Source organism: Anser anser (genome assembly GCF_964211835.1).
Source record: "Anser anser genome assembly, chromosome: 9".
NCBI lineage: Eukaryota > Metazoa > Chordata > Aves > Anseriformes > Anatidae > Anser > Anser anser.
This window is the reverse complement of record NC_139729.1, coordinates 4,509,733-4,535,946: the sequence shown is the minus strand read 5'-3', so window position 1 is coordinate 4,535,946 and position 26,214 is coordinate 4,509,733. Positions and strand designations below refer to the sequence as shown.

The 26,214-nt window shown below is 35.9% G+C and overlaps 2 protein-coding genes across 4 annotated transcripts in view; both read right to left on the bottom strand.

The window, feature by feature from the left end:
* XRN1 (5'-3' exoribonuclease 1) overlaps nt 1–25,584 on the bottom strand; it is a 36,997-nt gene extending 11,413 nt beyond the window's left edge. For all 3 annotated transcript variants that reach the window (XM_083847845.1, XM_083847846.1, XM_083847847.1), the window contains exons 1-30: nt 25,422–25,584; nt 22,666–22,898; nt 21,259–21,356; nt 20,810–20,919; nt 20,608–20,718; nt 20,298–20,380; nt 18,074–18,161; nt 17,797–17,965; nt 17,239–17,306; nt 16,243–16,377; nt 15,287–15,347; nt 14,405–14,510; nt 13,965–14,054; nt 13,663–13,819; nt 13,197–13,316; nt 11,974–12,143; nt 11,009–11,129; nt 10,813–10,911; nt 8,961–9,064; nt 8,320–8,451; nt 7,424–7,586; nt 6,844–6,957; nt 6,293–6,391; nt 6,016–6,131; nt 4,693–4,839; nt 4,259–4,348; nt 3,179–3,314; nt 2,370–2,426; nt 1,532–1,664; nt 488–557 (exon numbers count right to left, since the gene is read on the bottom strand). In XM_083847845.1, coding sequence (XP_083703971.1) covers nt 488–557; nt 1,532–1,664; nt 2,370–2,426; nt 3,179–3,314; nt 4,259–4,348; nt 4,693–4,839; nt 6,016–6,131; nt 6,293–6,391; nt 6,844–6,957; nt 7,424–7,586; nt 8,320–8,451; nt 8,961–9,064; nt 10,813–10,911; nt 11,009–11,129; nt 11,974–12,143; nt 13,197–13,316; nt 13,663–13,819; nt 13,965–14,054; nt 14,405–14,510; nt 15,287–15,347; nt 16,243–16,377; nt 17,239–17,306; nt 17,797–17,965; nt 18,074–18,161; nt 20,298–20,380; nt 20,608–20,718; nt 20,810–20,919; nt 21,259–21,356; nt 22,666–22,898; nt 25,422–25,496 — 3,455 coding nt within the window. In that variant the 5' untranslated portion in view covers nt 25,497–25,584. The remainder of the gene's footprint in view (nt 1–487; nt 558–1,531; nt 1,665–2,369; nt 2,427–3,178; nt 3,315–4,258; nt 4,349–4,692; nt 4,840–6,015; nt 6,132–6,292; nt 6,392–6,843; nt 6,958–7,423; nt 7,587–8,319; nt 8,452–8,960; nt 9,065–10,812; nt 10,912–11,008; nt 11,130–11,973; nt 12,144–13,196; nt 13,317–13,662; nt 13,820–13,964; nt 14,055–14,404; nt 14,511–15,286; nt 15,348–16,242; nt 16,378–17,238; nt 17,307–17,796; nt 17,966–18,073; nt 18,162–20,297; nt 20,381–20,607; nt 20,719–20,809; nt 20,920–21,258; nt 21,357–22,665; nt 22,899–25,421) is intronic.
* The window catches only part of ATR (ATR checkpoint kinase), a 43,845-nt gene continuing 40,391 nt past the window's right edge, over nt 22,761–26,214 (bottom strand). Inside the window, exon 48 of the transcript XR_014587878.1 lies at nt 22,761–22,898. The gene's annotated coding sequence lies outside the window, so the exon portion shown is untranslated. The remainder of the gene's footprint in view (nt 22,899–26,214) is intronic.

Here is a 26,214-nt window from a genome sequence, read left to right as displayed (position 1 = left end):
TAACCACGCCTCCATCTCCTGACGAACAATCAAGGTTTTTAACATCGGTTAGTTAAATGCGTAAGTACCATTTACTAGTAGTCCAGAATTCCTCTTTCAGAGGAGCAGGTGATTACCATGTCTGTTTGCTTTTTTTTGAAATCTGTATGTTAAAGACATACTGATAACAACCTGTTTTACGTGCGTTTTAGAAAGACATTTCAATCTACTGCTGTAGTCTGTTGGCTCATATTTGCCTTCTAAAAGGTAGTAGCTTCAAACTATGCAAAAAAGCCTAAAAAGCATTTCCAAAACATATCTCATAAATATTATCCCTACTCAAAGAAAAAAAGAAGCACAAAAGAAAAAAAACAACTGATGAATACCACCAAGAAACAAAGCTTTAAAAAAACAAGGCATCTAAAAACACTCAACCAAACCATAGGCCAACAATTTCATGTCATTTATACCAAAAGCATGAAATAACTATGAAAACCCCAGCACAAACCTTATAGTTAGGCCTCCCAGGAATTCTTCATCAAACAAAACTTCGAAGAGAACATCTGTTTCTCTACTAGCTATAGAAAATGAAGTAAAACGTCATCCTATGTGTGACAGTAGCTGTTTTAATCTAAAATACATAATTATCTGTATTGGTTATGCAATAAACAATGAAAAGAAACTTACTAGCTATAGAAGAAATAATTATTCCTTGATTTAGGAACTTTATTAACAGCAATTCAGAAATGCTTCCCAAAGTCATGTATAGCTGTCCTTTTAAGTATGCTCTGATCAGAAACACACCATGCATAACCACCTATCAAAATGCATAAACAATACTGCCCTTTACAGCAGTATGTCACTGTTGTTAGAAACTGCCAGAAAAAAGATGACAGCTGTCTTTCCATTCAGGCAATCAGAAACTGACAGCTTCAACATTACTTTCACTGATTATTTCTTGTGTAATGAGAGATTAATACCATGGGAACAATTTCTATTACTAGATCTCAAACTTTTACATCTGGCATGTTTAGGTAAATCCTTTTGTTTACCTGAAATAGACTTACGGACAGTCTTCTTGCCAAGGAAGACATAAATGCATGCCATTTAAGAGAATTGGAATATCATAGAAAAAAATCCAAAATGAAAATAAAGAGACAAATCGTATTTCATAGAACTTTACATTGAATGTTCCCCCCCCCTACTTTTCTTTACTATGTCCATATCTTCTCTTAACTCCATTTAGTTCCTTTTGCAGCCTGTGTTCTTTCACATTGATCTCTGCCTCCTTCATGTTAAGGAGGGACAAAGGGTAAGTTATTTTGTATTCAAAGTACAGCTGGCTAATGCATGAAATTGAAACAGAATACCTGTAGATTTATTTCACAGCAGTAAATATATCACTAGTATCTTCAAGTTGCATATGCTTTACAGGTGAGAAATATTTTTGTTCACAACCATTACACAAAAGAACTTTTTCTGAAGCCTGGTTTCACATCACTAGCATAGCTATAATAGAGCTGTAATGCCACAATTATGAAGAAAATATTACCTCCTTTAATTCCTATAATGGTACCTCGAAGACCAACAGGAACAGAAAAATTCTCTCTCACATTGACAACACGATCAAACAGCTTATACTCCGCATCTCTATCTGGAACAACCCCATTCTGTTGTTCTAAAGGCTGACAAGAATCAAAAGACTACATTAACATTTGTGAAAAAAAGAGGATTACAATCAAAATACATTTAAATTGTATCTGAAACACACTATAAAACAATCTTTCTGAAAAAAAAAAGATGAACATAGAATCCTTTCTCCCCAGACACACAAATCAAACAAGTCTTTTTTTCTTGCGACTCTCACTCACAGCTTCTGCCTGAGAAACAGCAGCGTTGTGCACGATCCAACACAAAGGGGATCGGTTCAGACAAACTAAAACCATCAAGTATAACCTGCCTGTATCAGTAACATGGGTGGGTATCTGAGAAATATCAGGCAGATGAGCAGCTGGTCATATGTCAAGAACTGAACAAAAAGGAAAACAGGGAAGAGGAGACAAATGAAAAGTACATTCCATTTTGCCTTCATTATACAGCCAAAGAGAACTGCAGGAGCATGAAAGTCAGAACGTAGAGAAGAACTGAACATCAATATAATGCAAAAATGAATTTGTAATTAGCAGATATTCTCTCCCTTTAGAGAGACTACCACTTTCAAATTGATTTTCTAGAAGGCACCAGGAAACATTTTTTCCCATATTAATATTGACCTAAAATTCTGCTTTCTCAAAGCTGAAAACGTGTAAAATAGATGATCTGGGCAATGTAAATTAAAAAACCAATAACAACAAAAACAACGAAATCCCACAACTTTTCATGTCACTTACTCTGTATAGCAAATGGGGTTTCACAGTTACTCGCACCTTCTTGTTGCTCTTTCTTTGCTAAAGGATAGAAACAAAGTCATTAAAAACTAGTGTAGGAACCAGCACTAAATTTCAGGTACAACAAATCACTTGAAAATATAATGTAGAATTATTTTGTTTCTTTTACACGATGAGAACCCCTTATACTTCACGAAACCTGACTAAAAAGTTGACTAAATCCAGTTTTTAAAACATGACTGATTTCTTACTGAAAGAGTATTGTCCAACTAATTCCAAAATTCAGACCGACTTTATCACTGTCCTTGCAAGTAATTTCAAGGAAATTAGCCCATCACTTCATACGGCTTTGCCTTCAACTTTGGCTTTAGTAACTCCTCTCTTGGTCCCTTCTTTGATCTGTGGCCTGGTGAAAATAACTTTCTAATTTTCCTCATTAAACAAATTTTCACAAAAGAGAAACTGCAAGGGAAGAAGAGCTACGATTGCACTTGGAAACAGCACTACAGAAGTTCAGAACATATACTGATGACGGTTCCTTTCTGAAATCACCAAAAAAAGTTCAGCGTGTAGACTAATGTTGCTGAATCACCTCAAAAACAGTGAGTCAACTAAAAAAGTTCAATAATGAGATGAATCAATAACTGAATTCCTGTGACAATTTACATTGCAAATTCATATCTTATATTCCTTTTCTTTGGAATGACAACTAATCTTCCATTGTCTTATTCTAATTTAGGAACCTCGAAAATAACGAGCAACTACTTTTTGGTTCCCCATTGCCCACAGTGACATCAAGGACATGTACGTACCTTGCATTTCTCTATTTCTTCTTCAATTTTCTCAACAATGGCTGCATCCAAAATTTGCAAGTCACATGATGAGCGAGATAAAGCAGAGACAGGATGTGCCTTTAACCAGGCAACAATTTCTTGAACTTTCTCAGCTCTACATAAAAGAGGACACGAATTACAACTATATAAACTAAACATTTTTACCAGGTTCCCAGTCAAGTATTATGACACAGGCATAATGCTTGTATACATTCATAAATTAACGATCTAAGAGTGCTCTATGACTTTACAGAAGGGGTCAAAAAAATTATCTGAATTATGCTGTACTGTTTCAAAAACTATAACCTCAAATTTTGCCTCAGCCAAAAAAAATAAACATGAAAAACAGAAATTATTTAAAAATATTCAGTAAGTTATGTTTTCATCCAACCGTGTTCAGCTGTGATCTAAGGTTCTGAGACCAACTATTTCTCACAGTACAGTAAAAAGGAACTTCAGAGCATGCCTCTACTGTAAATTGGAGCACAAACCTGAAATTCTTATAATACAAGAGTCCCATGATGACATATGCACCTGATACAGGCTTACCAACTTAGACCCATGAACAGGGTATACTACGCAACAGCAGTTTCTTTTAATGTTACTATACTGTATCTAGAACCAAGGTTGCTTCCTGTCTCCCGTGAAACTGATTGAATGTACACTAAAATGTGCAAATTACTTAGAATTCTGTAGGTGTTATTTTTCAAAATCAAAGTGATCTTAAACACTTAAAATAATTACAACTTTTTCTCCAAAAATGATCTTTAGGTGGCTGTCAATATTTCATAATAAAGCATACTGAGGGTTACTTTAAACGCAAGCATTACGAAGTAGCCACTGAGAATTTGATTTCTCATTTATTGGACTTGACATAGGAGTCTAACAGACTTGGACTCCACAACTGAAATGTACAGCATTCTGATAATTTTTTTAACTGATCAGTGAACAATCGTACTGCTCAAGGAACAGCATGTTTTCAGGTACTTAGCAGCCATCATGAATTTCAGTGCTGTCATCCTTATTGCTTATTCTAGAAGAAAAAAGAAGAGAGCTTACCCATTCTCATCCTCGCCAGGCCAAATGTCATCTTCATAGAATATATCTTCCTGGCTATTCTTGGCTATATAATTAAACAACTCAGGAACCCTACAGAGCGAATAAAAGGAAGAGAGATTTTGTTCCATATCATGTAATACACAAAAAATACATCGATGGGCATCACAATTTCTGGAGCCCATGCGGATTTTTTCTTCCACTTAAACTAATGTCTTACTGTTTACTTTTCAAATGTAAGCTGCTGACAAAATTATTCCAAAATATGCTTCACTTTGGAAGGAAAGACTAGTAGCAGAATATTGGAAGAAGAGAAATTTTATCAAGCTATCTCCAAAAGCAAGCTCATCATTTCTTAAAAGACTCAAATCTAGAGGACAAAATAATGACTGCGATAACCTTGGATAGTTTAGACGAACTTCACATCCAATATCTACCTTTCTAAATACTCAGCAAGTAGTTGTTCTACTGCAGAAGAATACATCCATTCACTTCCAACTTTCTTAGTATAGCCAGGAACTTCTTCGTTTTTCTTATTGAACTTCAGGTTCAGCCCCACATTTGCTTTGTGATCTCCATGAGGACTGGAAATAAGAAAAAGTTCATTAACTTGCAATAATGCACACGTGCACACACAACACATATATAAACGACATAAACATTAATCCTCAGTCTTAAACCACAGAAAAGTTAAGTTCATTGTATTGTTTACTTGTTAGCATTGCAACAGCTGTGAATGTTACAGGACTGCTGCTGTGGTATGCTAGCTGGCCACATGCATCCCCATTCCTTATTGCAGAAGGAATATATAACCTTTCTTCACTGAGATCTCAATCTAGTTGTCATTTACCATGATGTAGAATGATGTTTTTAAACATACATACACATTAGATCTCAAGCATATGCTCAAGTATCACATTTAGTGAGCTGCCCCAGGAAACCACAATTCAGAGAACTACAGTGTTTTCTTCCCTTATGGATTTTAAGCAGTTTTAATCTTAATTAACACAATTGCTAAATGTAATCAAGTACAATTATTATTACTAGCAGTAATGATAAGTACAGTGAAATTAGATCCCAAGTCCGCTTCTTATTCTCAGTGTGGGAAAAGGAACATGTGCAGGTTTTTTTAGCCTACATAGAATGATTTGCACCAAATCAAAACTCACTTTTCCAGCTGGTTGGTAAGGTTTTGAATACAGTGTTGTTGGTGGCTTTTAACAAGGTGTTTGTTAAAATGGACTTACTCTGAGGGGTCTTTTAAAGAGTTCTATCTAAATAAATGCTCAAACTGAAAAACTGAAAACTGCTCAACTGGAAAAAGTATTTTAGTTTAATGATCTAGTTAGAAATGATTTCATGTTTAATATAAAACATAAATAAATAATCACCATTTCCTTCAGTTTTGTCTGAAGCAAAAAATACATCATTGTGAAAATACCTAGAATCAAGAACTCAGATATACAGCTATAATAGAAAGCTATAACAGAAAGCCAGGTGCCTGATTTCATGTACTGAGATTATCACCTCCTCTTTTAAAGAACATTCCTTAACAACAAAGACACAGAAGCTCTACGTAATTAATGCAGATTTCTATTTTATATGGCCCAGAAGAGATCTATTCAGAACACATTTTTCTCATGCACTGAGATGAATTTGAAATTATCTATATTGCAGAGGCTTCCCCACATTCTGGGATTCTTGTTTTCCTGTGCGATGACCCAATAAGGGTCATGTACAAGCTCTGTACATGAACTTACTTTTTCTTTGATCCTCTTCCAATAAAGATACTCCCTGTAAATCTGGAGACTAGATATCCACTTACTCCAAGACGGCTGGCCAAAATATATGCAGGATTGTATTTCACAGAGTATTTCTTTAAAACAAACAAACAAAAAATTGGCAATTCCTGAAGGATAAGGATTTACATACCAAGGGCAAATGAATAACATGGAAGCATCTTTTAAAAATATTAACCAATGCAAAATATGTTTAACATGGTATTTAAGCTTTTACTACAAAACCAGAAGTACTTACATGCTGATTCTGTATTAAAGGATCAAGCTGGGGTTCACAAGGAATATTGAAAACTACACGAATTCTACCTTCTGGGATCACATCACGTGAATCTTGGACCTTTGAGAGAAATGCAACCCATTAAAACTAAAAACAGCAGTCTTTGGATAATAGATCCTCAAGTGTATTTTATCAACAATTTTGCTGCAGTATGCAAATAGATGCTTTAGGATCATCCTTCCTTGGCCAACACTGCTTTGTCACAAAGGCAATCAAACAGCATTAAGTCAAAGAAATCCTTGACAGAAAGCGGTCCCAATTGGGACCTCTATGTATTAAAATTTATCCCAAATAATCAATAAAAATAATCCTCCATTCAAGCTATGCTACCTTATACTTGTCATGCCAGCAACAGAGACAGGAAAAGCAGAAGAACCTCTACTTTGACTAAACCACCAGGGAATGTTCTATTTCAAACTTCAGCTAGCAAAACAACCAGTACTGCCACACAACGTCTTAGATTATTTTCAGCTTGAAAGTAAAGAAACCCAGGAGGGAAAAATGGAACTAACTTCTCCCATGCAGCCATAGTAAGGAGATCCCAGCATAAAGGCTGTGCTCCCAGGAGGAAACAAGTCATCCAAAGTTTTGATGTTTGAAAAACGAGAGTCAAAGGCTTTGATATCCTATATAAAAAAGACAAAATTGATTACATTAAATTTGTCATTCAGTTCCAGTAGAATCATTTAAAAGTTCATATAAATAGATGCTTATTCTAAAACACTTATGAAGTATTCTTTTCAAATATAAAATAATTCATTGAGGGCAAAGAAGTTACTGCTATATTACAAATGCTTGTACACGATCAACTGTGCTACCTTGTAGAGCACCACTACAGTACTTCATTCAAAATATCATCAGTTATAAGATGATAAAAAAACATGTTTTCCTACAGATCTCTACTTTGCAATAGGGCCCCAGATTTTGTGACAAAATACTTGCTTAAGCACATTATATTTTTATATACTAAATGACATAAATTTAAGATGCTTATTTTTGTTCATTCTTTTATTTAAAAGGTGCATACGTTCTTCCCCCCACTCAATGGAGTAAGGAACTAAGTGCAAGAAGATACTGAAACTGTGTATTTACCTTGACAACAGTTTGGTAAACAAAAGGAAGAACTTGTTTTGACCACTGCTTCTCCAAATATACTTCACCATTTTGGTTTAGTTGATATCTATTGCCAGTGAGTAACTGAGCATACACAACTATTGATGTTTCATGAATAATTATTCCTTTTCTTCTCTGGTAACTGAGCACAAAATAGAATATTTAGTTTGATTACAATAAATAGAACTTTGCCAAGGTAGTGGAATTATTTTTTTAAATAAAAAGTTACTCAAAAAAGTTACTTTTAACAAAGGAATTTTAATGTTTTGTTGCCTGTTTTATAAATAAACACCCAGAACAGCTTCCTCAATTGCTTACCCATCATTGCGCAGCCATCGCTGTGCAACTAAATTTGTTAATTTACACCCATTTTACCATTACAGTAGGTAAAAGGAAGGGTAAGGAGTAATTGGGGGCAGTTAACTCAAATGACGGACAACGAAATGGCAAGCTACAGTAACTCAGGTGTATTCTGTTGGTCACCCACACTCTAGGAATGTGAGCTGTATTCAGATTTAACAATATTAAGCTATTGAAGTTGTACCTTGATACTATATGACTCCATTCTATATACTTCCTACAACTGTGGATTAGATTACTAAAACCAGAAGCATCTGATATTCATTTATTGAAAATTCTTTTTTAATGGCATCTGATTTTAAACACCTAATGACTAACTCCACACACTATGAAATTTCAATATATGCTTTGTTACTTTTTATTTTTTAATTTTGTTTTTCATTCCAGTGAACTCATTAACCTTTATTATCACAAATGCAGCAGCTCTTCTCTGCTACTTAGGACTATGATAAGGCAACAAAACAAAGCTAAGCAATAACATGCAATGTTACGCTTTCATCTTCAAAGTTACTTACTGCTCTGAAAGACCTTGCACTTCTTTTAACCACATGCTTTGTTCGTTATCTCCAACATATGCCACTTTAGTTGGGGGCACTGCATTTCCCATGTAGAGCTTCTGTGTTCCGTGTGGTTCTTCCAAGTAGAACCTTGAGAATATTATAACAGATATGAATTTAACTAAATGAGACAAATCTAGACATAACCAACCATGAGCAAAACTTAAAATAGTTAGAAATTATTTTTTAAGGACATGGAAAACTTGTATTTTTATCTACCCACCCACAACAGTTCACACAGTGTAATTTTAGATGAAATACCAGTGCATGTACTGAAAGGAAGATTGCATAGAAATGTTCTCTTCTACATTATTCCATTTGGATTTCTATATGAGCTTTTTTCCCCCAAAGTTAAGAATGAGCTCTCCTAAACTTCTAAATCTAGAGTGAAATATTGAAGGACTAGACTTCTACGCTGATAACCAAAGCTCAGAATGATGCTAAACAGATTCTTCCATCAAGCAGCCTTGGATACATCTGGACTAAATTGCTGTTAATAAACATTACAACAAAACCAAAACTTTTTTATACAGCCTAATGAACTTGTTCAGAAAGAAATGATAAAGAAGGCAATTAATTACCTATGAAACATCACTTACTTGGTTTCTCCATCTGACACAGCAACAACTCTGGCTTCTTCAAGGTGTGGCCAGTTAACAAAAACAGGCTTTCCAAGTATCAAACTGGCAACATTTTCCACTGTCTGAAAAAATCAGAAGTTACTATTATTACTCTTTTTTTTAACAAACTCAAATTATTTTAAGAAAAAAAAAATCAAATTGTTTTTCAATAAAAATCACTAGTTAAAGAACTTTTTTTTCTTGCAGAAGAGATTAATTTTAGCTTACTAATTTTATTTTGATACATACTACATATAATCAGATTAGAAATAATGAAGAGAACCACATTTTATATTTTAGCAAGAGTATCACATTCCAAGTGTGTCTGCTTACAACTAGTATATGTTAGTTATAAGACTGGGGTCGACTTCCATTTCTAGTAAATGCTTCCTTTTTTTGGGTGTGTGTGTATGGTAGATCATTTAGAACAATTTGCATCTCTGGGACATAATAATCGAACTGAAAATTTGAGATTAGTACAATATTTTGTACTACATATTTTATGTCTGTATCTCATGGAAGTAACAACACTTATGTCCAGGACTTTCCTAGCATTTGTAGTTTTAGTCTCATATTATATTCTCTTCATCCAATTAGTTTCAGCTATCTTTTAAACTACTATTTTTGCTTATTTAACTCTTTGCCACCTATCACTCTTCCTATCTCTCTAGCATCAACACTCACTTTATTGTTTTCCTTTTCTCTTTTTTTCCTTTTTTTAATTAATTTATGTAAGTCTTTGAAACTTTTTTCTTCCGTTTATTTTCCTGGATTTGTCTTTTGCTACCTGGTATTTTTGATTATCAGTTCATGTCCTGGAAAGGATTTTCAAAAAAATATTTTGCTTCTTAATGTCTCTGCATCAACTCTTTCTTCTAATTCCTCTATCAATCAATTTCATTTAAGTGGAAGGTGTAACTGCTATGTTGATGTAAAGATACTGATAAGAAGTGCCTGTATACTCCACAACACAACACAAGAAGCAGTGATGTGAAGGCCCTTCTTCCTTACCATTATACCATTTCCAACTATTAGTTCATCGTGAGAGAGTCTCACCAAGTCCTTAACTAACAGTATCTGACAACCACCATAGGGAAATGCCAGAAACACTACTGAGATGCCAGACATATAATAGTCTGAAGTTAGGACAAATTCCAATCTTTCAGCAGTTTCCCAAAATTCTAGACTGTTCCCTACACAAAGTTAGCATTTTAATGCTAATGAATGTTTTTTTTTTAAACTCTTGACTCCAAAAGTCAACAAAAGCTTTCGGTGTGAACTAATACAGCTGATGTTTCCAGTGAAATGGAACAGCTGTTTTCAAAAACATACACTAAGAATACTACTACAAAGGGGCTAAACTTTGGGCTGGCAGCTAAGAACTCGAGAGCTCCTACTCCAGCAATTCATCCTATGGCCTTGAACATTCACCTGTATTTCACCTTCCCTTCTATTCACTGAATTTCAGAAACTTATATGTAAAGCTCATTTTGAGATCAAAGCATTACTAGTTAAAGTTCAGAAAAAATACTCTGAAGACATTCTTTTAAATTAACTACTCAGTTCAATATATTCAACCACTCTTTAATGCTTACTAGATTTTGGAAGTTTTTAAATCTGTTTTGGAATTACCCTAAATGTTTCTCTCTTCTAGTACACTATTGAGAAGATATAAATAACTAGCATTTCAAATTTGACTATTTATCAAATTCAGTCTCTTCATGACAAAGTTTTTTGGTTGACTGTTGGTTGCTTTTTTTTTGGGGGGGGGGGGGGAGTGAGGGGTAGTTTTGTTGTTCATTGGTTGTTTTTAAAGGAGCTAAATACTTACTTGATCTTTTGAGTTTTCATCAGTTATGATTTCTAACATCATGTTTTCTCCATGGCTGCTTTGCTGAAACACCTGCACGCCACTTTTTCTAAGATAAAACTGGGTAAGAACAAAATAGTACATAAAACTTCCTTGAAATGTTATGTAGTAATTTATGAAACAGAATTTAAAATGTCAGAAGACTGAAATCATTTACCTTATGTTTAATGTGCTTTAAAGTAGGAAATCCACAAAAATATAATGCACTCTTGTTGATTTTAGTTATTTGATTGTGGGTAATTTCTACATGCCAAGCATCCAATGGTATTGTTTTATACCTAAAAAACAAGTTGCACAACATTTGCTCATACAGAGTGGCTTTTAACTATAGAATCTTTCATTACTCACTCAAACCTTAGGAACACTAATTAACAAATCATTTGACTACCCTGTAAGGTGGCAATTAATTTAAACCACTGGAAATCTATACAAGAGAACCACGAAGCCCGTGTTATTACTGCAAAGATACTACATTAAGAAAAGACAAAGCTTAACTTTAAGCCATAATACGTTGCAACCTTGCTATTTTAATTCACTGTCATTGTCAAATTCCAAACTAGCAATGGTTACATGTGGTAATAACATACATCTTTACAACTGTCCATTCTCAACCAAATAAAATCCCACAACAGGCATTCCTCTATTAATGTGTCTCAAGTTTGACTACAATAAAGGTTATATTTCCATTTAATCTTGAAATCTCAGCCTGCATTAAATAAAGCTAGCTACTTGAACTGAGAGGAAAATTAACAAAACACTTGTGTTCAATACTCCACATTGAATCTAAATACTTACCATGGTTTACAAATGGTCTGGAATTATTGGGTTGATAGATCACCACTATCAGTTATTTGCACCCATTTTTCATCCTTTGTGTCATACAAAGTTTAAGAATTCTCTAGAGTGTTCTTGCTGACTTAGCATTGGTTCATCTGCTTTGCAAAGCAACTCTTGACGACACAGGACAACGACTCTTACCATGCTGACCAAAACAAATAGTATCTAATGCAACAGTTTATATTGTCCAGGGTAAGTATCTGCATATACAAGCTTTGGCTAAAACACACACAGAAGTATTCTAACGACTTGTAGTCTACACTAAAATAGTTATTCCAGAATTACCTGGTATGACACCTTTCAATTGCAGGAAACCTCTCTGGCCAAGGAGACATGTACCGGAACTCTGCATCTTTGTCATACCAGTACATTAAGCAGGCACTGTGAGTATTTCTGCGTTTCTCCTCTTCTTTTAGGCACTTATTACATGATTCCATGGCTTGCAGCAGTCGTTTCTAAATTTAAAGAGAAATTAGCATATGTGAAACTGGCAACAGAAATGAGCACAGGACAGTCTGCACTAGAAAGGTGGATACCTGCGCTTTTCTGGTTAATACATTCACTAAGAGCAGCCCTCCCTTCCTTATATCCCAGGTGCAGGATAAAACTAGGACATTTAGAGTGTAATAGCTTTGGAGAATAAAGATTACCTTTTTTGGAAACATACTTGGAGAATGTTAGCCACATTTTACCTTTTGGATTTAGCATTCAAAGAAATACTAGAAGGATTTTAGAAGATATACTTTTTTTTCCCCTCCAAAATAACTATTGGAAAAGGTTCGAACAATTATAAGTTTTTCAAGAAAAAACTGTTGTCTTTTGTGAAGAGACTAACTCCCATCAACTTTTCACTGTGAACTATGAAAACAATTGAAAGACACGCATCACTACCTGAATATATATCTATTCTGTATTTTAATTTTCATTCACTCTTTGATGTACTTAAATTTAGTCTGATAAGAATATGACTATAGGACTTGTTATGACAACAACACATACATTATATTGTTATCCTACAGGCAACAGGATAGTATTATTGTATTGCTGTCCTTTAACATTCTACTGCTCAATTTGTACTTAGTCTTCTGCCCATTACTGGTGCTCAGGTGAAGAGATTTTCTGTAAATGAGCTGTTTTATTTTTTTGTGTATTTTTGTTACTTTTATTTTACTTACAGAAACACTGCATTTTTGTATATACTTAGGAATAGACATTTTTCTCAAGACATTATGTATCTGACTACCTGATCAAAAAACAAAAATAAGCTAAAAATCCCACATTCCTTATTTAAGACATCTACTACTTGAAGCTAACTTTGCTTGTGGTAACTTGATTTAACCTGATCTCCAGGCAGCAAATAATGTTTTCCCAAGGTCTTATCAGGCATTAATTTAAACTTCCACCTAACTGCACTTCTCCTAAACTTCTTAATTAATCTATAGATAGACTTGTTACAAAGCTCTCAGCAGACATTAAAAGAATTTACAGCAGACATTAAAAGAATTTACCTCATCAATAAAAGGGATTAATACCACAGCTTCCCATTCTTGCTGTTTTCCATTCAGGTCAGTTTTAAAGTCTGGTGGATAATATTCTATAATAGGAGAGTCTTGACTAATCATCAAATGCTATGAAAATACAATAGGAGAATCAAACAATATAAGAGACAATTTAGCACTATTTCTAGGAAGAGAGAGATGAAATCTGGTACTAAAACCAGCTCAAGGCTGTACATGAGTTAAAGAATTATCATTTAACTGCCCTGGTCAAACTACTTAGCAAGTTCAACATTTTGTTTTATTTACTAACTTGAAAACATATATGAGTAGTAAGTAGTAAAAGTATGTAACTTAAGATTCAGAGGTAGAATATAACTAAGAGTATACTTAAAATATAAAGAAAAAGAGTTACTTCAAAATAAAACAGACAAAACCAGTAAATGATAGAAAAATGTGACTTAATTCTAAACCCTACCTGGTAACATTTAGGTAATAGATCTTTGCTAGCTGCTGGAAGTACAGCAAGAAGCTGTTCAAATGGCATGAAAGGTTTTCCCAGTTCAAATTTGATTTTGAGTTCACTGATGTTGCGAATATCTGACAGGTAAGGTGCATAATGATATGGGTAATACCTGCAGGAAAAAAAATATCTTGAATTAATTACACTACAGCAGCATTCACAATGAGAAATAAACAGAACTGTATTACATGTTTCCAGCAAATAAGGTGAAAACCGTTCCATCCTTAAACAGTTTCATATTTGACAATTTTTCTTACCAGCTCCATGACTGAACTCCATGGTAATAATAATGCAAAATCCATTGTATTGCCTGGACATAACATTCAGCTTGATCAGCCAGGAAGTCACTTAAAATAAAAAGATAAAAGGTAATTCTTAGCTTTACTAGTATATAAAAACTACTCGGCACCTTGTACATAGGAATGAAGATCGAGCACTTCAGAAAACTGTGTGCTTACTAGGTTCTCTGATTCATTTACTACTAAGGGACTATTTTTTCCTCTCTAGTCCTCTAATACTTCTAACAGAAAACTTGACTTGTAACTCTTCTAGCATTAGCCAGAAGCATCACCACTACAGGACCATGCCATGTGCTCTCTGCTTTCAACATGGATGTACGTTCTGTTTTATATTACATATATGCAAAGACCTGTCTTTTGTATTAAAAAAAAAAAAGAAAAAAGAAACAAACACTTACTCAGAAACTACTTCTACACCCATTTTAGTCATGTAGTAAGTTCTCTTGTATTGCCTAAACTCTGTTTCAAACAGATCATCATCTTCTGGTTCATCTTCCAACACAGCTGAAAGAAGCCATGAAAAAATGTGGATTAAGATTCCATAAGCTCTCTACCACAATAAGATTTCAAGACATTCAGTTTTGATTTAATGCTTGAACTCTATTCCTCAATTCACAGTTATGTATGCTTGTTCCTTCCTTGCACAGAAAGCAACACAGAACAGTCAAACAAAATTTTCAGCTGGATATTTTTTTTCTTTAGAAGCTTGGCAACACATTTTGTAGCCCAATTATATAAGAACTGAACAAAAATATACATTTTTGTAAAAAAATACATTTGAAAGTAATTTCAGAATTCCTCCCCCCCCCGATTTAAATTTATAGATTTTTGACAAGAAATTTCAAAGCAGGACCCAAAGGCATTTCTTTTGAATAAATGGAATGAGTTTAAAAACACAATTAACACAAGAACAAAAAAAAATCCAGAGCTGTACAAAAAACAACGAACACCACTAATACAACAAATCAGTTTATTTTTCCTGATCTGTGTAACAAATTACCTAGGCATATGGTTACCAAAAACATAATGTTACTGAAGGCTTGCTCATTCATATTTCATCATGGAAATACTGGTCAGGTATGAAGCATTTCAAAAGCTTTAGCCCTGCTCTCTCACCACAAGCCAGTTATATGCACTTCCATTTCCCAATAGCTGACTATACAACTCTTTCATTTAAAGAAATTTCTGGAATGAAATTCTTACAGATTTTCCAAATTTATACTCAAATTAACATTTTGTTGTTGTTGTTATATGCAAATGAAAAAATAATTTGCACTTACTTCTAGCGGTCACAACTTCATTTTTTTCTAATGCAGCCAAACACAGAGAATTTTCCTGAGCCTATTAAATTAATATTTGAGATTAGGTAAAAATACAAGCTAATACGCACATACCTCATCCATAACCACATAATTTGCAACTCAAAAGGCTAAAATAAATATGAATAAATATTGTTATTATTAGGTATAGAAACACTGTGTTTTCTTCCCTTGTAATTGCCTGGGGAAAAGGATTTTATCCATACACATCAAACAAAGACACAGTCTCAGACAATATCTCAATCATCTTTAGACAAAAATATTTGAATGCCTGTTTGTGTTCCAAAATGCAAGTATTTCCAAAACTCTCTAATAAAATATTTTACCTACATCATGTATTCTGCTATGGCACAACTATGCAATCAAATTTTCAGCAACCTTAAAACAGTTCAAATTACTTTTGAGGGAAATAAGAACAGAAGGAATTGTGTTTGAGAAACTCAAAAAAAACCAAGCACAGATTCTTTTCTGTCTACAGCACTCTGAAAGGCTTCAATAAGTGGAGTCATTAAGTTGGCCCTCTTCCCTTGTACCGGAGATATCGTTGCCATTCAAAGGATCAGTCAAGATGACTAGCTAACACTATACAGCTGCTCCAAACTTCTGTGGCAAATAAGAAAACAACCACGAATAAAGCATTCCTTCTTAAAGGAATAGTTAAAATCTTGCTCTTACAAATCACAAACTGCACTAAAGAATGGGATAATGATATACCGTGACAGGTATAATTTGAAGAAATTTCCTGATGCTACTGCTACACTCTGCTGAAGGTATATATTGAAAGATAGCCAAAAAAGCTCAGAAGAGAAGTTTATTCCATTTGACGTATGTACAATTTAAATTGCCATGGCTAGCAAACTACTGATTTACAAAAAATATCATTTTTATTTCCAAAGTAGTTTATGTAGAACACTAACCTTCTGTTTCTTTTGTTTATTGTTTCTGGCTTCTTCTGCTGCAATACCAGCTGCCTCGTTGAGGTATTTATTGCCTACTTTACTTTCAAACCATTTTAGGTCTACAAAGACTTCACTAAAGTGTTCACGATCAAACTGCAAAGAAAGATTCAAGTTTAGAAATATCAGAGGGATGAAAAATGTAGAGTAAGGTAGCAATAGATTACAAAAAAAGATTTAGATAACTGCCAAACTTCATAATCAGCCCTACAAGTAGTAGAGGTATATATGGTCTGGATAATATCGTCTTGTACAACAAACCCAACACTTTTATCGTTCTGAGAAACTGAAGACAGGGCTGAAGCAGGAACAGCAGATGAACTTCCTCGTTTAAAACCCTTCAAAAAGTTTTGACATCTCCATTTCTAGAGGCCCTAAACCTTTTTTATTCTCTAGGATGGATTACTGCAGTGGCACATAATAGGACGGCCTCCTGAATGTCAGTTAGTTAATGAAGAATGTGGATGCCTGCCTCAGACATACTAACACTTCATTGCTCTTTATGAGTAATGTTAATAACAAAACTTGCAAAAAATGTTGCTTTCCAAGGTCTTTGGACATGCCTTATGCCACAAAAGCCAAAAAAGTTAAAGTTCTGACCAGCAAGGAAGCAAAGAATATTGTTGCTGGCAACACACTTTGCCCAGTATTGTCATTCATTCATCAATAATTGAGAACTATAATTCTACTGGTGAACCCTCATTTGACCTGAAGTGCTAAAAGATGCTGGCTATAAAGCATAAACCCAATTATTCAAGCTTTCTCCTTTCAAGTTATGGTAAGATCAAACAACACCTAATTGGATCCCATGATAAAATAGCTCATGGCACCACTTGTAAAACACAAGTTATTAAGCAGTTCATTAAAACATCAGCATAACGCATTTTAGGGCACTAAATGGAGTTCATATGTAACAGACTGAACCGTTCTATGAAGCATAATTATGAAGGTACTTACATCTGACAATCTTGTGAGATACTTCTCGAAGCGTTTTAAATTCAGATGCCCATTTTCATTTATGTAACCTATTGGGAAAACAGAGTATGGTTTTTCAAGTTAACAATTTGAAAATTACAACCTAAATGTTGCATAGACAATAAAATGTTCTGGTTTTTAAATTACACTCAAATCTAACTACTACTGACAGTGATGTGTTCTATGGCAAACCTACAGATTTATCATCTCTTAGAGGTCCTACAAAAAGTGGTATGAGATAACAGAGCTAAATTCAGTGATATTTTTGTTCTTCCCCATTTTTTACACTGGTTCTGTTTCATATTACTGAAAAGCCTGCAGTGAAGAGCTGTATTTTCAAAAATAAAAATACTCATGGAGACAGCTGAAGTCTAAAGAAGAAAAATAAATTGACCAGATTCAGTAAGGATTATCAACCACTACTGCACAACTAGTAGGACAGTGCATAAGTTTAACCCAACCTTTTGCTCTTACTCTGCCCTATAGCTCTCCCTTTGTTCAGACTTTAAAAATCAAAAAAAAATCCCCAGAACTCCTTACCTCCCAGTTCTGGCAAGATAGCCATGTATGTTCTATAAAGTAGCGGCAGTGCATCATGATTAATGTGTAAATGAGGTAGATGAGGAATAAAATCATTGCCTACAAGGAAACCCATTAAGATCCAATCATCTATTATCCTTTCAATATCATATTCAAATGGAATCTTATCCTAAAAAAAAAAAAAAAAGGAAAAAAAAAGGAGAGGAGCAACATTTTTGTTTTCATATAACCTTGCAGGATTTTTTTTTCCTCCAATAACAGCTCCATTAGAACTTACTTTTACTGGTGAAAATTCATAATCAATATATTCTCTCATCAGTGATAAGTGCAATAAATGAAATGTGGTTTCCTCTGGTGCACATGCTCTGTAAATTATTCAAAACATTGTCAGTTATTTATAAACACAGTTACAACATGAATATTTAAGAAGCCCAAGTTTACCTAAAAATAAGTGATCTGAGGATTATAACTTTGCAGGATCAAGTATATAAACATTTGTTTACCTCTGTTTTAAGATTAAACTGTTTTGAGTCAACTGTTTTGAGTCAACATATTTCACGTTGCATTAAATATCTCTCAGGCAATTTGTTGTCCAAAGAGAAGGACAACCTAACCTTACTTTGCACCAAAACCAATGTAATTCTAAGGTATTGTAGGACTAAACTGAATACACAGAGTATGCAGATTCATGTCTAAACTGGCCGGGTTATGTACTCAGTCATTTGAAACACTTCTTTAAGAAGAGAACACACTCAATGTGAAATCATGTTCCAAATGCATTATCTATTAGTGGCTTCAACACATGGTACTACTGCACGCAGAAAAAGACAAATCTACTATTCATATATGGTTTAAAGTAGACAACATGTATTCTTGCCTTCTTTTTCTCCCTTCACTAGAACTAGTTTATATCTACTAAAGTTAGGCCAAAATTAGTTAATACATACACCAAGAAATTAAAGCTAAGAAACTTTGATGTATTTTAAATTTGTAGAGGACTATTTCACCTTGTAGATATTATAACTAGCTGGAACACCTCCAACGGCAAGCCAGCATAAACACCTGTATATTCACACACATACATACATACTGAATTTGGGCCAGAATCCTCTGAGAAACATGTGTTACACACAAACTTAAATGAACAGTATTAAGACAAACTCTGGGCTACACTTGGCTGTGCAGAATTTCAGATCCAATTCTGTTTCTTTCAAACCTAATTTTCAAATTGGTATAAAGTAACTTTGGCAAATCCAGGTTGACGATGATTTCACCTGTCTTTCTTCATGTCACTGGATTTGAAAATCCTGATAAAACAACGAATTTCTCTCTATCAATTAACTGCTGATAGATATTAGTTTGTATCCATTTTTAATATTTTCAAATTCCCAAGTGAAAATACTCTTTAAAAAAGTGACCATATTGACAGAAGGCAATTCCCCTAACTTCCAGAAGTGAACTCCTGTAATAAGCCAGATTATCTAGACATCATAAAAACGCTAAATCTAGAGCAATGCTTGAGGAAAAAAAGGGTACTAGGAGATCTTGCCTTTTTATTTTTTATTTAACTAATTCATTAAATGTTGTCACACTTATTTTATATTCTTCTATGAAAAAAATGGGAAAGGGACCTATTTCTTTAATTAGAATTAGCTCCTTTAAAACATTACAATGCTACATGCCAACACCATCAACATAACAAAGCAGACTTCATCAGTTTAATTGAAAAGGTGGCTGCAGAAGACTATGAAAGAAACATATTATTTCTGATGTTTATCGCATTGTCCTTGGTAATAAAAACATGTATGTATCATTTTTGCTAATGCATAAACCTAAACAGTTATATGACTTATTACTGTGTTATCCAAAAGCTTTATTATACCAAAAAGTGAGTATTTTTGGTCTCTCCCACCTTCGCCTTGACCCACTGAATACACGTTTAAGGTTCATCACAGAAGGAACCTACTCACAGCAATATCTACCAAAATTTTTTTTCTATTAGTTCAGAATAGCTCCATGTCCATGCACAATTCTGGAACAGAACACTTGATCCTGACTGATGATAATGCACGAGTCAGTTCAAATGAGCAAATCCAAAATAACAGCAACCAATCAGTCACTTTAGAACAGTTTATTTTAATAATTATCCCAGCCACTTACCTCATAGATAATTGAGTTTTAAAAGAGTTTTTAATAAGAATTATGGAAAAAGCATCAGTATAGCCTGAGCTACCCCATTCAGAATATGACGGAAGAAGCACAACACACCAAAGGGCTAAGGATTTTTTAATTAGCTGCCCTGACAACATATATTTTCCCATGTGAACTAATTAAATCACAATTTAACAAATTAATTTCTCTAAATTCACATATACTCTAACAAATAAACTAAGACTCTATTAATTTACTATGCGATCAACAAAGACTGTTTTAGTTACGCAGTACCTTTTAGATTTCATTTCAAGTTATATACATTAAGAGTAAAGTTAAAAGCAGTTCACCTTTGAGATTTTTTACCACCAAATCTGACTTCTTCTCTTAAGAGCGCAAAGTGTGCCTCATGACTTGTTAATCCCAGCATAATCTATTACAAAGAGATATTAGAAAGGTCTTATTTCATTTTTTAAAACTTTTACACAAGATTTGAACAATATAAATAAATTTTGCTGCTCTGTTTCATTACAAATTCAAAACTTTGTACGAATACGAAGTTACGTGCTTGCTGAATAACAGTTTGGAACACTGTGCTTACAAACCACAGACATACATACTTTGAAAACTTCTGTTGTATATTATTTTAAAATCACATACCAAATCAGCATCTAAGCCGTAGAGACAGTGTCTTGTGTTTGGATCATGATGGGGCTTTGCTTTTTCTGATCTGATGAACTCCATAATTTTATGCTCTCCTTCCCCTGGAGTCTGCATGGAGAAAATACATAAATAAATAAATAAATAAATATTTGTTTCAATTAAATTGTTATTTTGAAGAAAAATAAGAAAATGCAATGACCTCATGGCCTGATAAGTAGACTGTTACTCCCTGCCAGGATTTGTCTGTAGAAATTTTCATATTGACGAAATATTTAAGATGTTCATGCAATCTGGCCATGAATTCAGTTCCTGAAAACAGAAACCCGAGTTAAACACAAAGCTTTTAATTAATCATTAAAAATTACATTTACATATATCAAGTATTTATAATAACAGATACAGATTCTGTAATAGAAAAAGGGTACAACTGTTTTTTTAGAGGTTTCATTTTTTTTTCCATACCTACTTAAAAAATCCCTAGAACAAGACAGTAAATCAACCATATTAAAAGTTATTCAGACTTCCTGTAATTTCAAAAGAAAAGGCTTATAGATAGGAAAATATTATCAAAATATAGGTTTAAAAAAATTTAAACACATTTAATGTTAAATTTAAACATTAATTTAAATAATTAACAAATTATCTTACCTGGTGTAATACAGTTGGAGTCAAATCTGGCTTCAGTAGGTAGAGTTTCTCCCTTTTCTAATGCCTTTTTTATTTTGTCCTCTGCCTCTTTTGCTGATCTGAAACAAAATAGGGGTGGGAATAAGGGGTAGAGAAGGAATTACCATAACATCTTTCTGATGAAATATGTATTAGTTTTTAAAAAATATTAAAAAAAAAAAAGAGGGAGAGACACTTAACTCCTGAACAGAGCTTGAACTTGTTCTGATAGAACTACACGACTTACAAATAGCTTTTTTACCCAGTAATGATAATAATCTGTCATTACTCAGATAAAATTAATGTTTAGATTACCAAGAAGGTAACTGAATAACTCATCCCAAGGAAAGTAAATTAACATTGAAACAAAGGTAATTCTTGGGATCTAAACACCTGAAAATGCTATCCCAGAACAGCAATGAGCAAAGTAGCACGTCTGGAGTACCACAAGGGGGAGGGAGGTGTGAACTAACAACTTATTACCACTAATGGAGAAAAGTAAAATCACCCCAGTATTCTTGGTCAAGTATTCTATACACACTTCTAAAACAGAAAAAGAGAAAACAATATCTTGAAATGGTTTAATACATTCTTCTCCCATACAATTTAAAGACTTTACTTGTTCTCTCAATTCTGCTCCCCCCCCTTTTTTTAATTCAGAACTCTAGAATTTCTTGATCTCTTCCTCCTCCCATCTTCTTTTTTCCTTAAAAACAAATAAACAAACAACAAAATACCCTCTCTAGCTTGAAAGTATTCTCTCTTGTCCCTTTCCTCCTCATGTGTTTGTCCCATTTCACTCAGTATCCCTGTATTTCTTTCCTCCTGTCAGTCTCCAAACAACTTTCACATGTCCCAAAACATTAAATATTAATTTGTTAACACTGTAAAATTTACTTGCAGCTGTACATTTGAGCTTGCTTGATAACAAGTATCAGCAGAAACCAGAGTTTTTTAGTTCCCAAACTTCTCCTCTGCGACTGGCAAAGAACAACCCATTATAGTTACCCAAAAGGCCTCTCTAGAAATAGCATTCACAAAGAGCAAAGACTCTCATAAGTTATCAACCAACTGCAGACATCCTCATGAACGCCAGTGCAGATTTATTCCATTGAAAATTTCATATTAAAAAAAGTCTCCATTCTCCCCCACCCAAGCTTTGCACACACAGAGGAAAATCTGAGTAACTAACACGCTTTCCTTTCTGGAATGCTGATTGTACATATTAACATTTTACAAGCAGCTACCTTCACTTAACTAAAAATTAAAGCCACCGTCAAAGGCACAACTACTCACAATATATTTTATTTTTCATGGCATACGTTTAAGTAAATATTTTTAGGTAAATGTTTATTATCCTGAAGACGGAGGAAGAACAAATATTCTCACCGAAATCGTCTCCCACGCTGCTGATTCATTTTTGCTCTTGGAGCTACACCATCAACTGCCATGAAGAAAACCTTCCTTGGCTTAATAATGCGAAACAGTACTTCCAAATAGTGAAAAATATCAGCAAAAATCTTATCTTCTGAGATTCTGAAGTGAACATCATCATCATTTGGATGTGAACACTGATGTATAATGCCATTCATGTCCAGGTATAAGTTGTCAAATTCTGGAATCTAAGCAAGCCATAGTTAGTACCCAGTTGGGAATAGCTGAAGGAACGCAGTCACTGCGCAACGCATGGCTGAGAATAACAAACTCTGGAAATGAACTGAGGTGGCAAGGCTTTCCCAGAACCTATGTACACCAACGTGCTAAGAGTATCTTGACTGGTTACAGGCTTCTCTGCACTTTCATTCCATTATTAGGATTTTCCCAGTGAACAGATTCATATCCCATCCTGAACATTTTTGGCCCAGCAAAGGGAACACAATTCTAGAGATAGCTATGTTCTACATTGTATGAGGAGAAAAAATAACTGATTCGATTTTGTATAGCTGCGCTACAAAACAATAAAAACTACACAACTGAGGATGCAGTTTCCAATATTATTTCAAAAGCAGAATCAGCCTTAGGGCTCTCTTAGTCAACCAGTTCCTAACACGACCACTCCATGCTGCCTACTTAGCTACGATAATCGCTGTCTGTGAGTCTGGAGAACAGTAATTATCACCAAAAGCAGTAGTTATCAACAATATCATCAACTTCTTTGTCACGAATTCCAAACTTCTTGTTTCCTGTTTGCCTAAGTCTCGGTTCTAGGGAGTTCTGTCCTGGCTTCATCAAATAGCCTTCTTTGGAGCAGCTCAACTTCACAAGCAACATTTAGAGCACAAACAATGTCTGGCACAAAGGGGCCGTTATCTATCTTTTTGTTGCCAAAAAGAACCAAACAAGCACAAGAGCAGTTTGCAATAAACAAATTGACTCTTTAATCTACCAGTATGACTGCTCATAAAAATTTTCCTATCATTACAACCGGAAAAAGTTACTGCTAACTTTCTGTGGTAATCGGTTGTACTGCTGCTGACATAACTTTACTTAAGTTTGAAAGGCGTATCATTGGACTTGTATTTATCACCCACATATAAGAGAAACTTGAGTTTGCATCAGAACTTGGGAAGGAAGAGATGGACCAAGGGGCAGGACTGGAAGGACCTCCAGCCACCAGCAATAACTACTCTTTTGTTGTGCTCAGTGATCCTTGGTATCGTTCAACTCAGTAGCCACACTGCTCTCAGCTTGCTCAAAACTCAACTCATCAACACAGGCACCACCTTTAAAGAGGAACTGAACGGGGCATTACACAGAAAGCATCATAAAGAGAGAAAAACTAAAACAGGATGTTGTGCTTTTGTATGGAAGCAACATATATATATATATATACACACACACGTGTATGTATGAAAAACAGATGATCTAAGAAGCACAGACATAATACAATTTAAAAGTAATTATATGTGTTACACAGAAATTGCCTTCTATTATTCTGTGTAGTTTTTCTGTAATAGCAAACAGGAACAAAAAAAAAAAAGACGTAGCTTAGACAAGCAGCCTACATTGGGAAAAATTCTTATCAATGTAGACACATGAGGCTGACATCATAGTTCAGTCAGCACTCCTGCTTACAAATGGTAATAAACAGGACATCAGATATATGTTAGCAAAAATTACCATCTGATTCTGTTTGGCCAGAGCAGGAGCTAGTTGAAAGCAAACTTTCAGAGCACTGAAAGACCTGAAACAGCAGTCATCTGCCAGAATGGCTGCGGACAGCCACCATCCTGGTATCTCAAAACACCAAAATACACAGCTTCTGAAATAGTAGATGACAGGCTTCACTGTCTTTTACACAAAATGTATTAGCGAACACATTTGAAACAGTTTGAAATCCTAACCTAGATGATAGTATGTGTCAGGTAATACATTTGAGAGGTCTGGTAAAGATGAAAAAGAACGTAGATACATGTTTCTATCCAAGTTTCATGTCACAAACAGCCTAGCCATTTTTTCCCGTCTTTTATAAACAGCAAGTAACCCACACAAGCAAGTTACATCATCCAGTCTCCAGAAAGCCTAGCTACAGAGTGACAGCACTGGCATACTCAAGGCTGAGTTGTGCTTTCGTTTCTTAACAGCTCTGACAGGCTTTCAGGACGCAGGAGGGGCGCCACCCCTAGGGCTATTCCCCTGGTTTGGGCAGGCATCTGCAGACTCCTCAGCCGCCACAGCTCCCAAATTTACACGCATTTTCAGTCAGCAGCCCTGGCTTTCACCAACGCAGCTGTAAGCCTAACGCAGTACGGCTGCCTTACTACAACACCGGGGGTCGTGAAGCAGCGTAACGAAATCCAACACGGCTGACAGACACACACGGGCCGTGAGGGCTCCGTCAGCCCTGCGCGGGAGAAGGACGGGACAAACGGCCGGCTCCGGACCGCTCGGGCCGGCACCACCGACGGGTCGCTCCGAGGCCGTGCCGCTCCCAGGCCCCACCTGCCCGGGGGGTTCCTAACGCCCTCCAGCCACCCTCCGCTCGGCCCGCTCCGCCGAGCCCCAGCGGAGCACACGGCGGCGCTGGGGCCCTGCCGGCGGCCCAGCACCCTTGGGTGCCGCTGAAGCACCCCCAGGCGCGCGCCGTGCCCGCCTCGCCGCCCGGCCCCAGCCCCGGCCCCGGCGCGCCGCGTGCCCCGCCTCACCTGGTGCTCCTTCAGCACCTGGCTGAGGCACGGGTACCGCTCCGAGACCCAGCGGTAGAACTTAGGGACGCCCATGGCCCCCGCGCCCCGCGCCCCAACGCGCCCCGGCCCCGCTCCGCTTCCTTCCGGCGCGCCGCGCTGACAGCCCGCCCGCCCGCGCCATAGAGCGCCGCGCAGAGCGCCCCGCGGCGACCATAGAGTGCGCCGGGCAGAGCGGCCCCGCGTGACGTCAGGGCTGAGGGCGGGAGGCGGGCGGGGCCGCGGCCCCCCCAGGAGCAGGGGGGTGCTGGCAGTGCCTTTCCCTTCCCCCCGACACAGACCAGGCGCGGGGGGCTGAGCCGTGACAGGCAGCCCAAGGGGGCGCCACCGCTCGTGCGGGGAATGTGTTTGGCTTCCTGAGGCCAGAACAGGTCCCGTTCTACACCTGTCAGATCTCCAGAGAAACAAACTAACCCAGCATAAAAAACAACTGTATTTTCCTAACTACCTGGAGTTCAGCTGAAATAAAAATGACCGCTGGAGCCTAGGAACACAGCATCACTGTGACCAAAAGGAACAATGCTGTTTGTCTCAAAACAGCAAAACCACAAAGCAGCACACTAACTTTCTAATGCTAAAACAGAGCCTCATCTTTCTTATTATTCCCCTTCCATCACTACAACGTGGAGGCATAGAGAGTCAAGCAATACTGTACAGGAGTAGCATATGCCTTCTGACCATATGTACCTAGTATACTCTTGTCCACGTTAAAACGCTTTTTCTGAAATGGAATCTGAAAAAAAAAAATCACTGG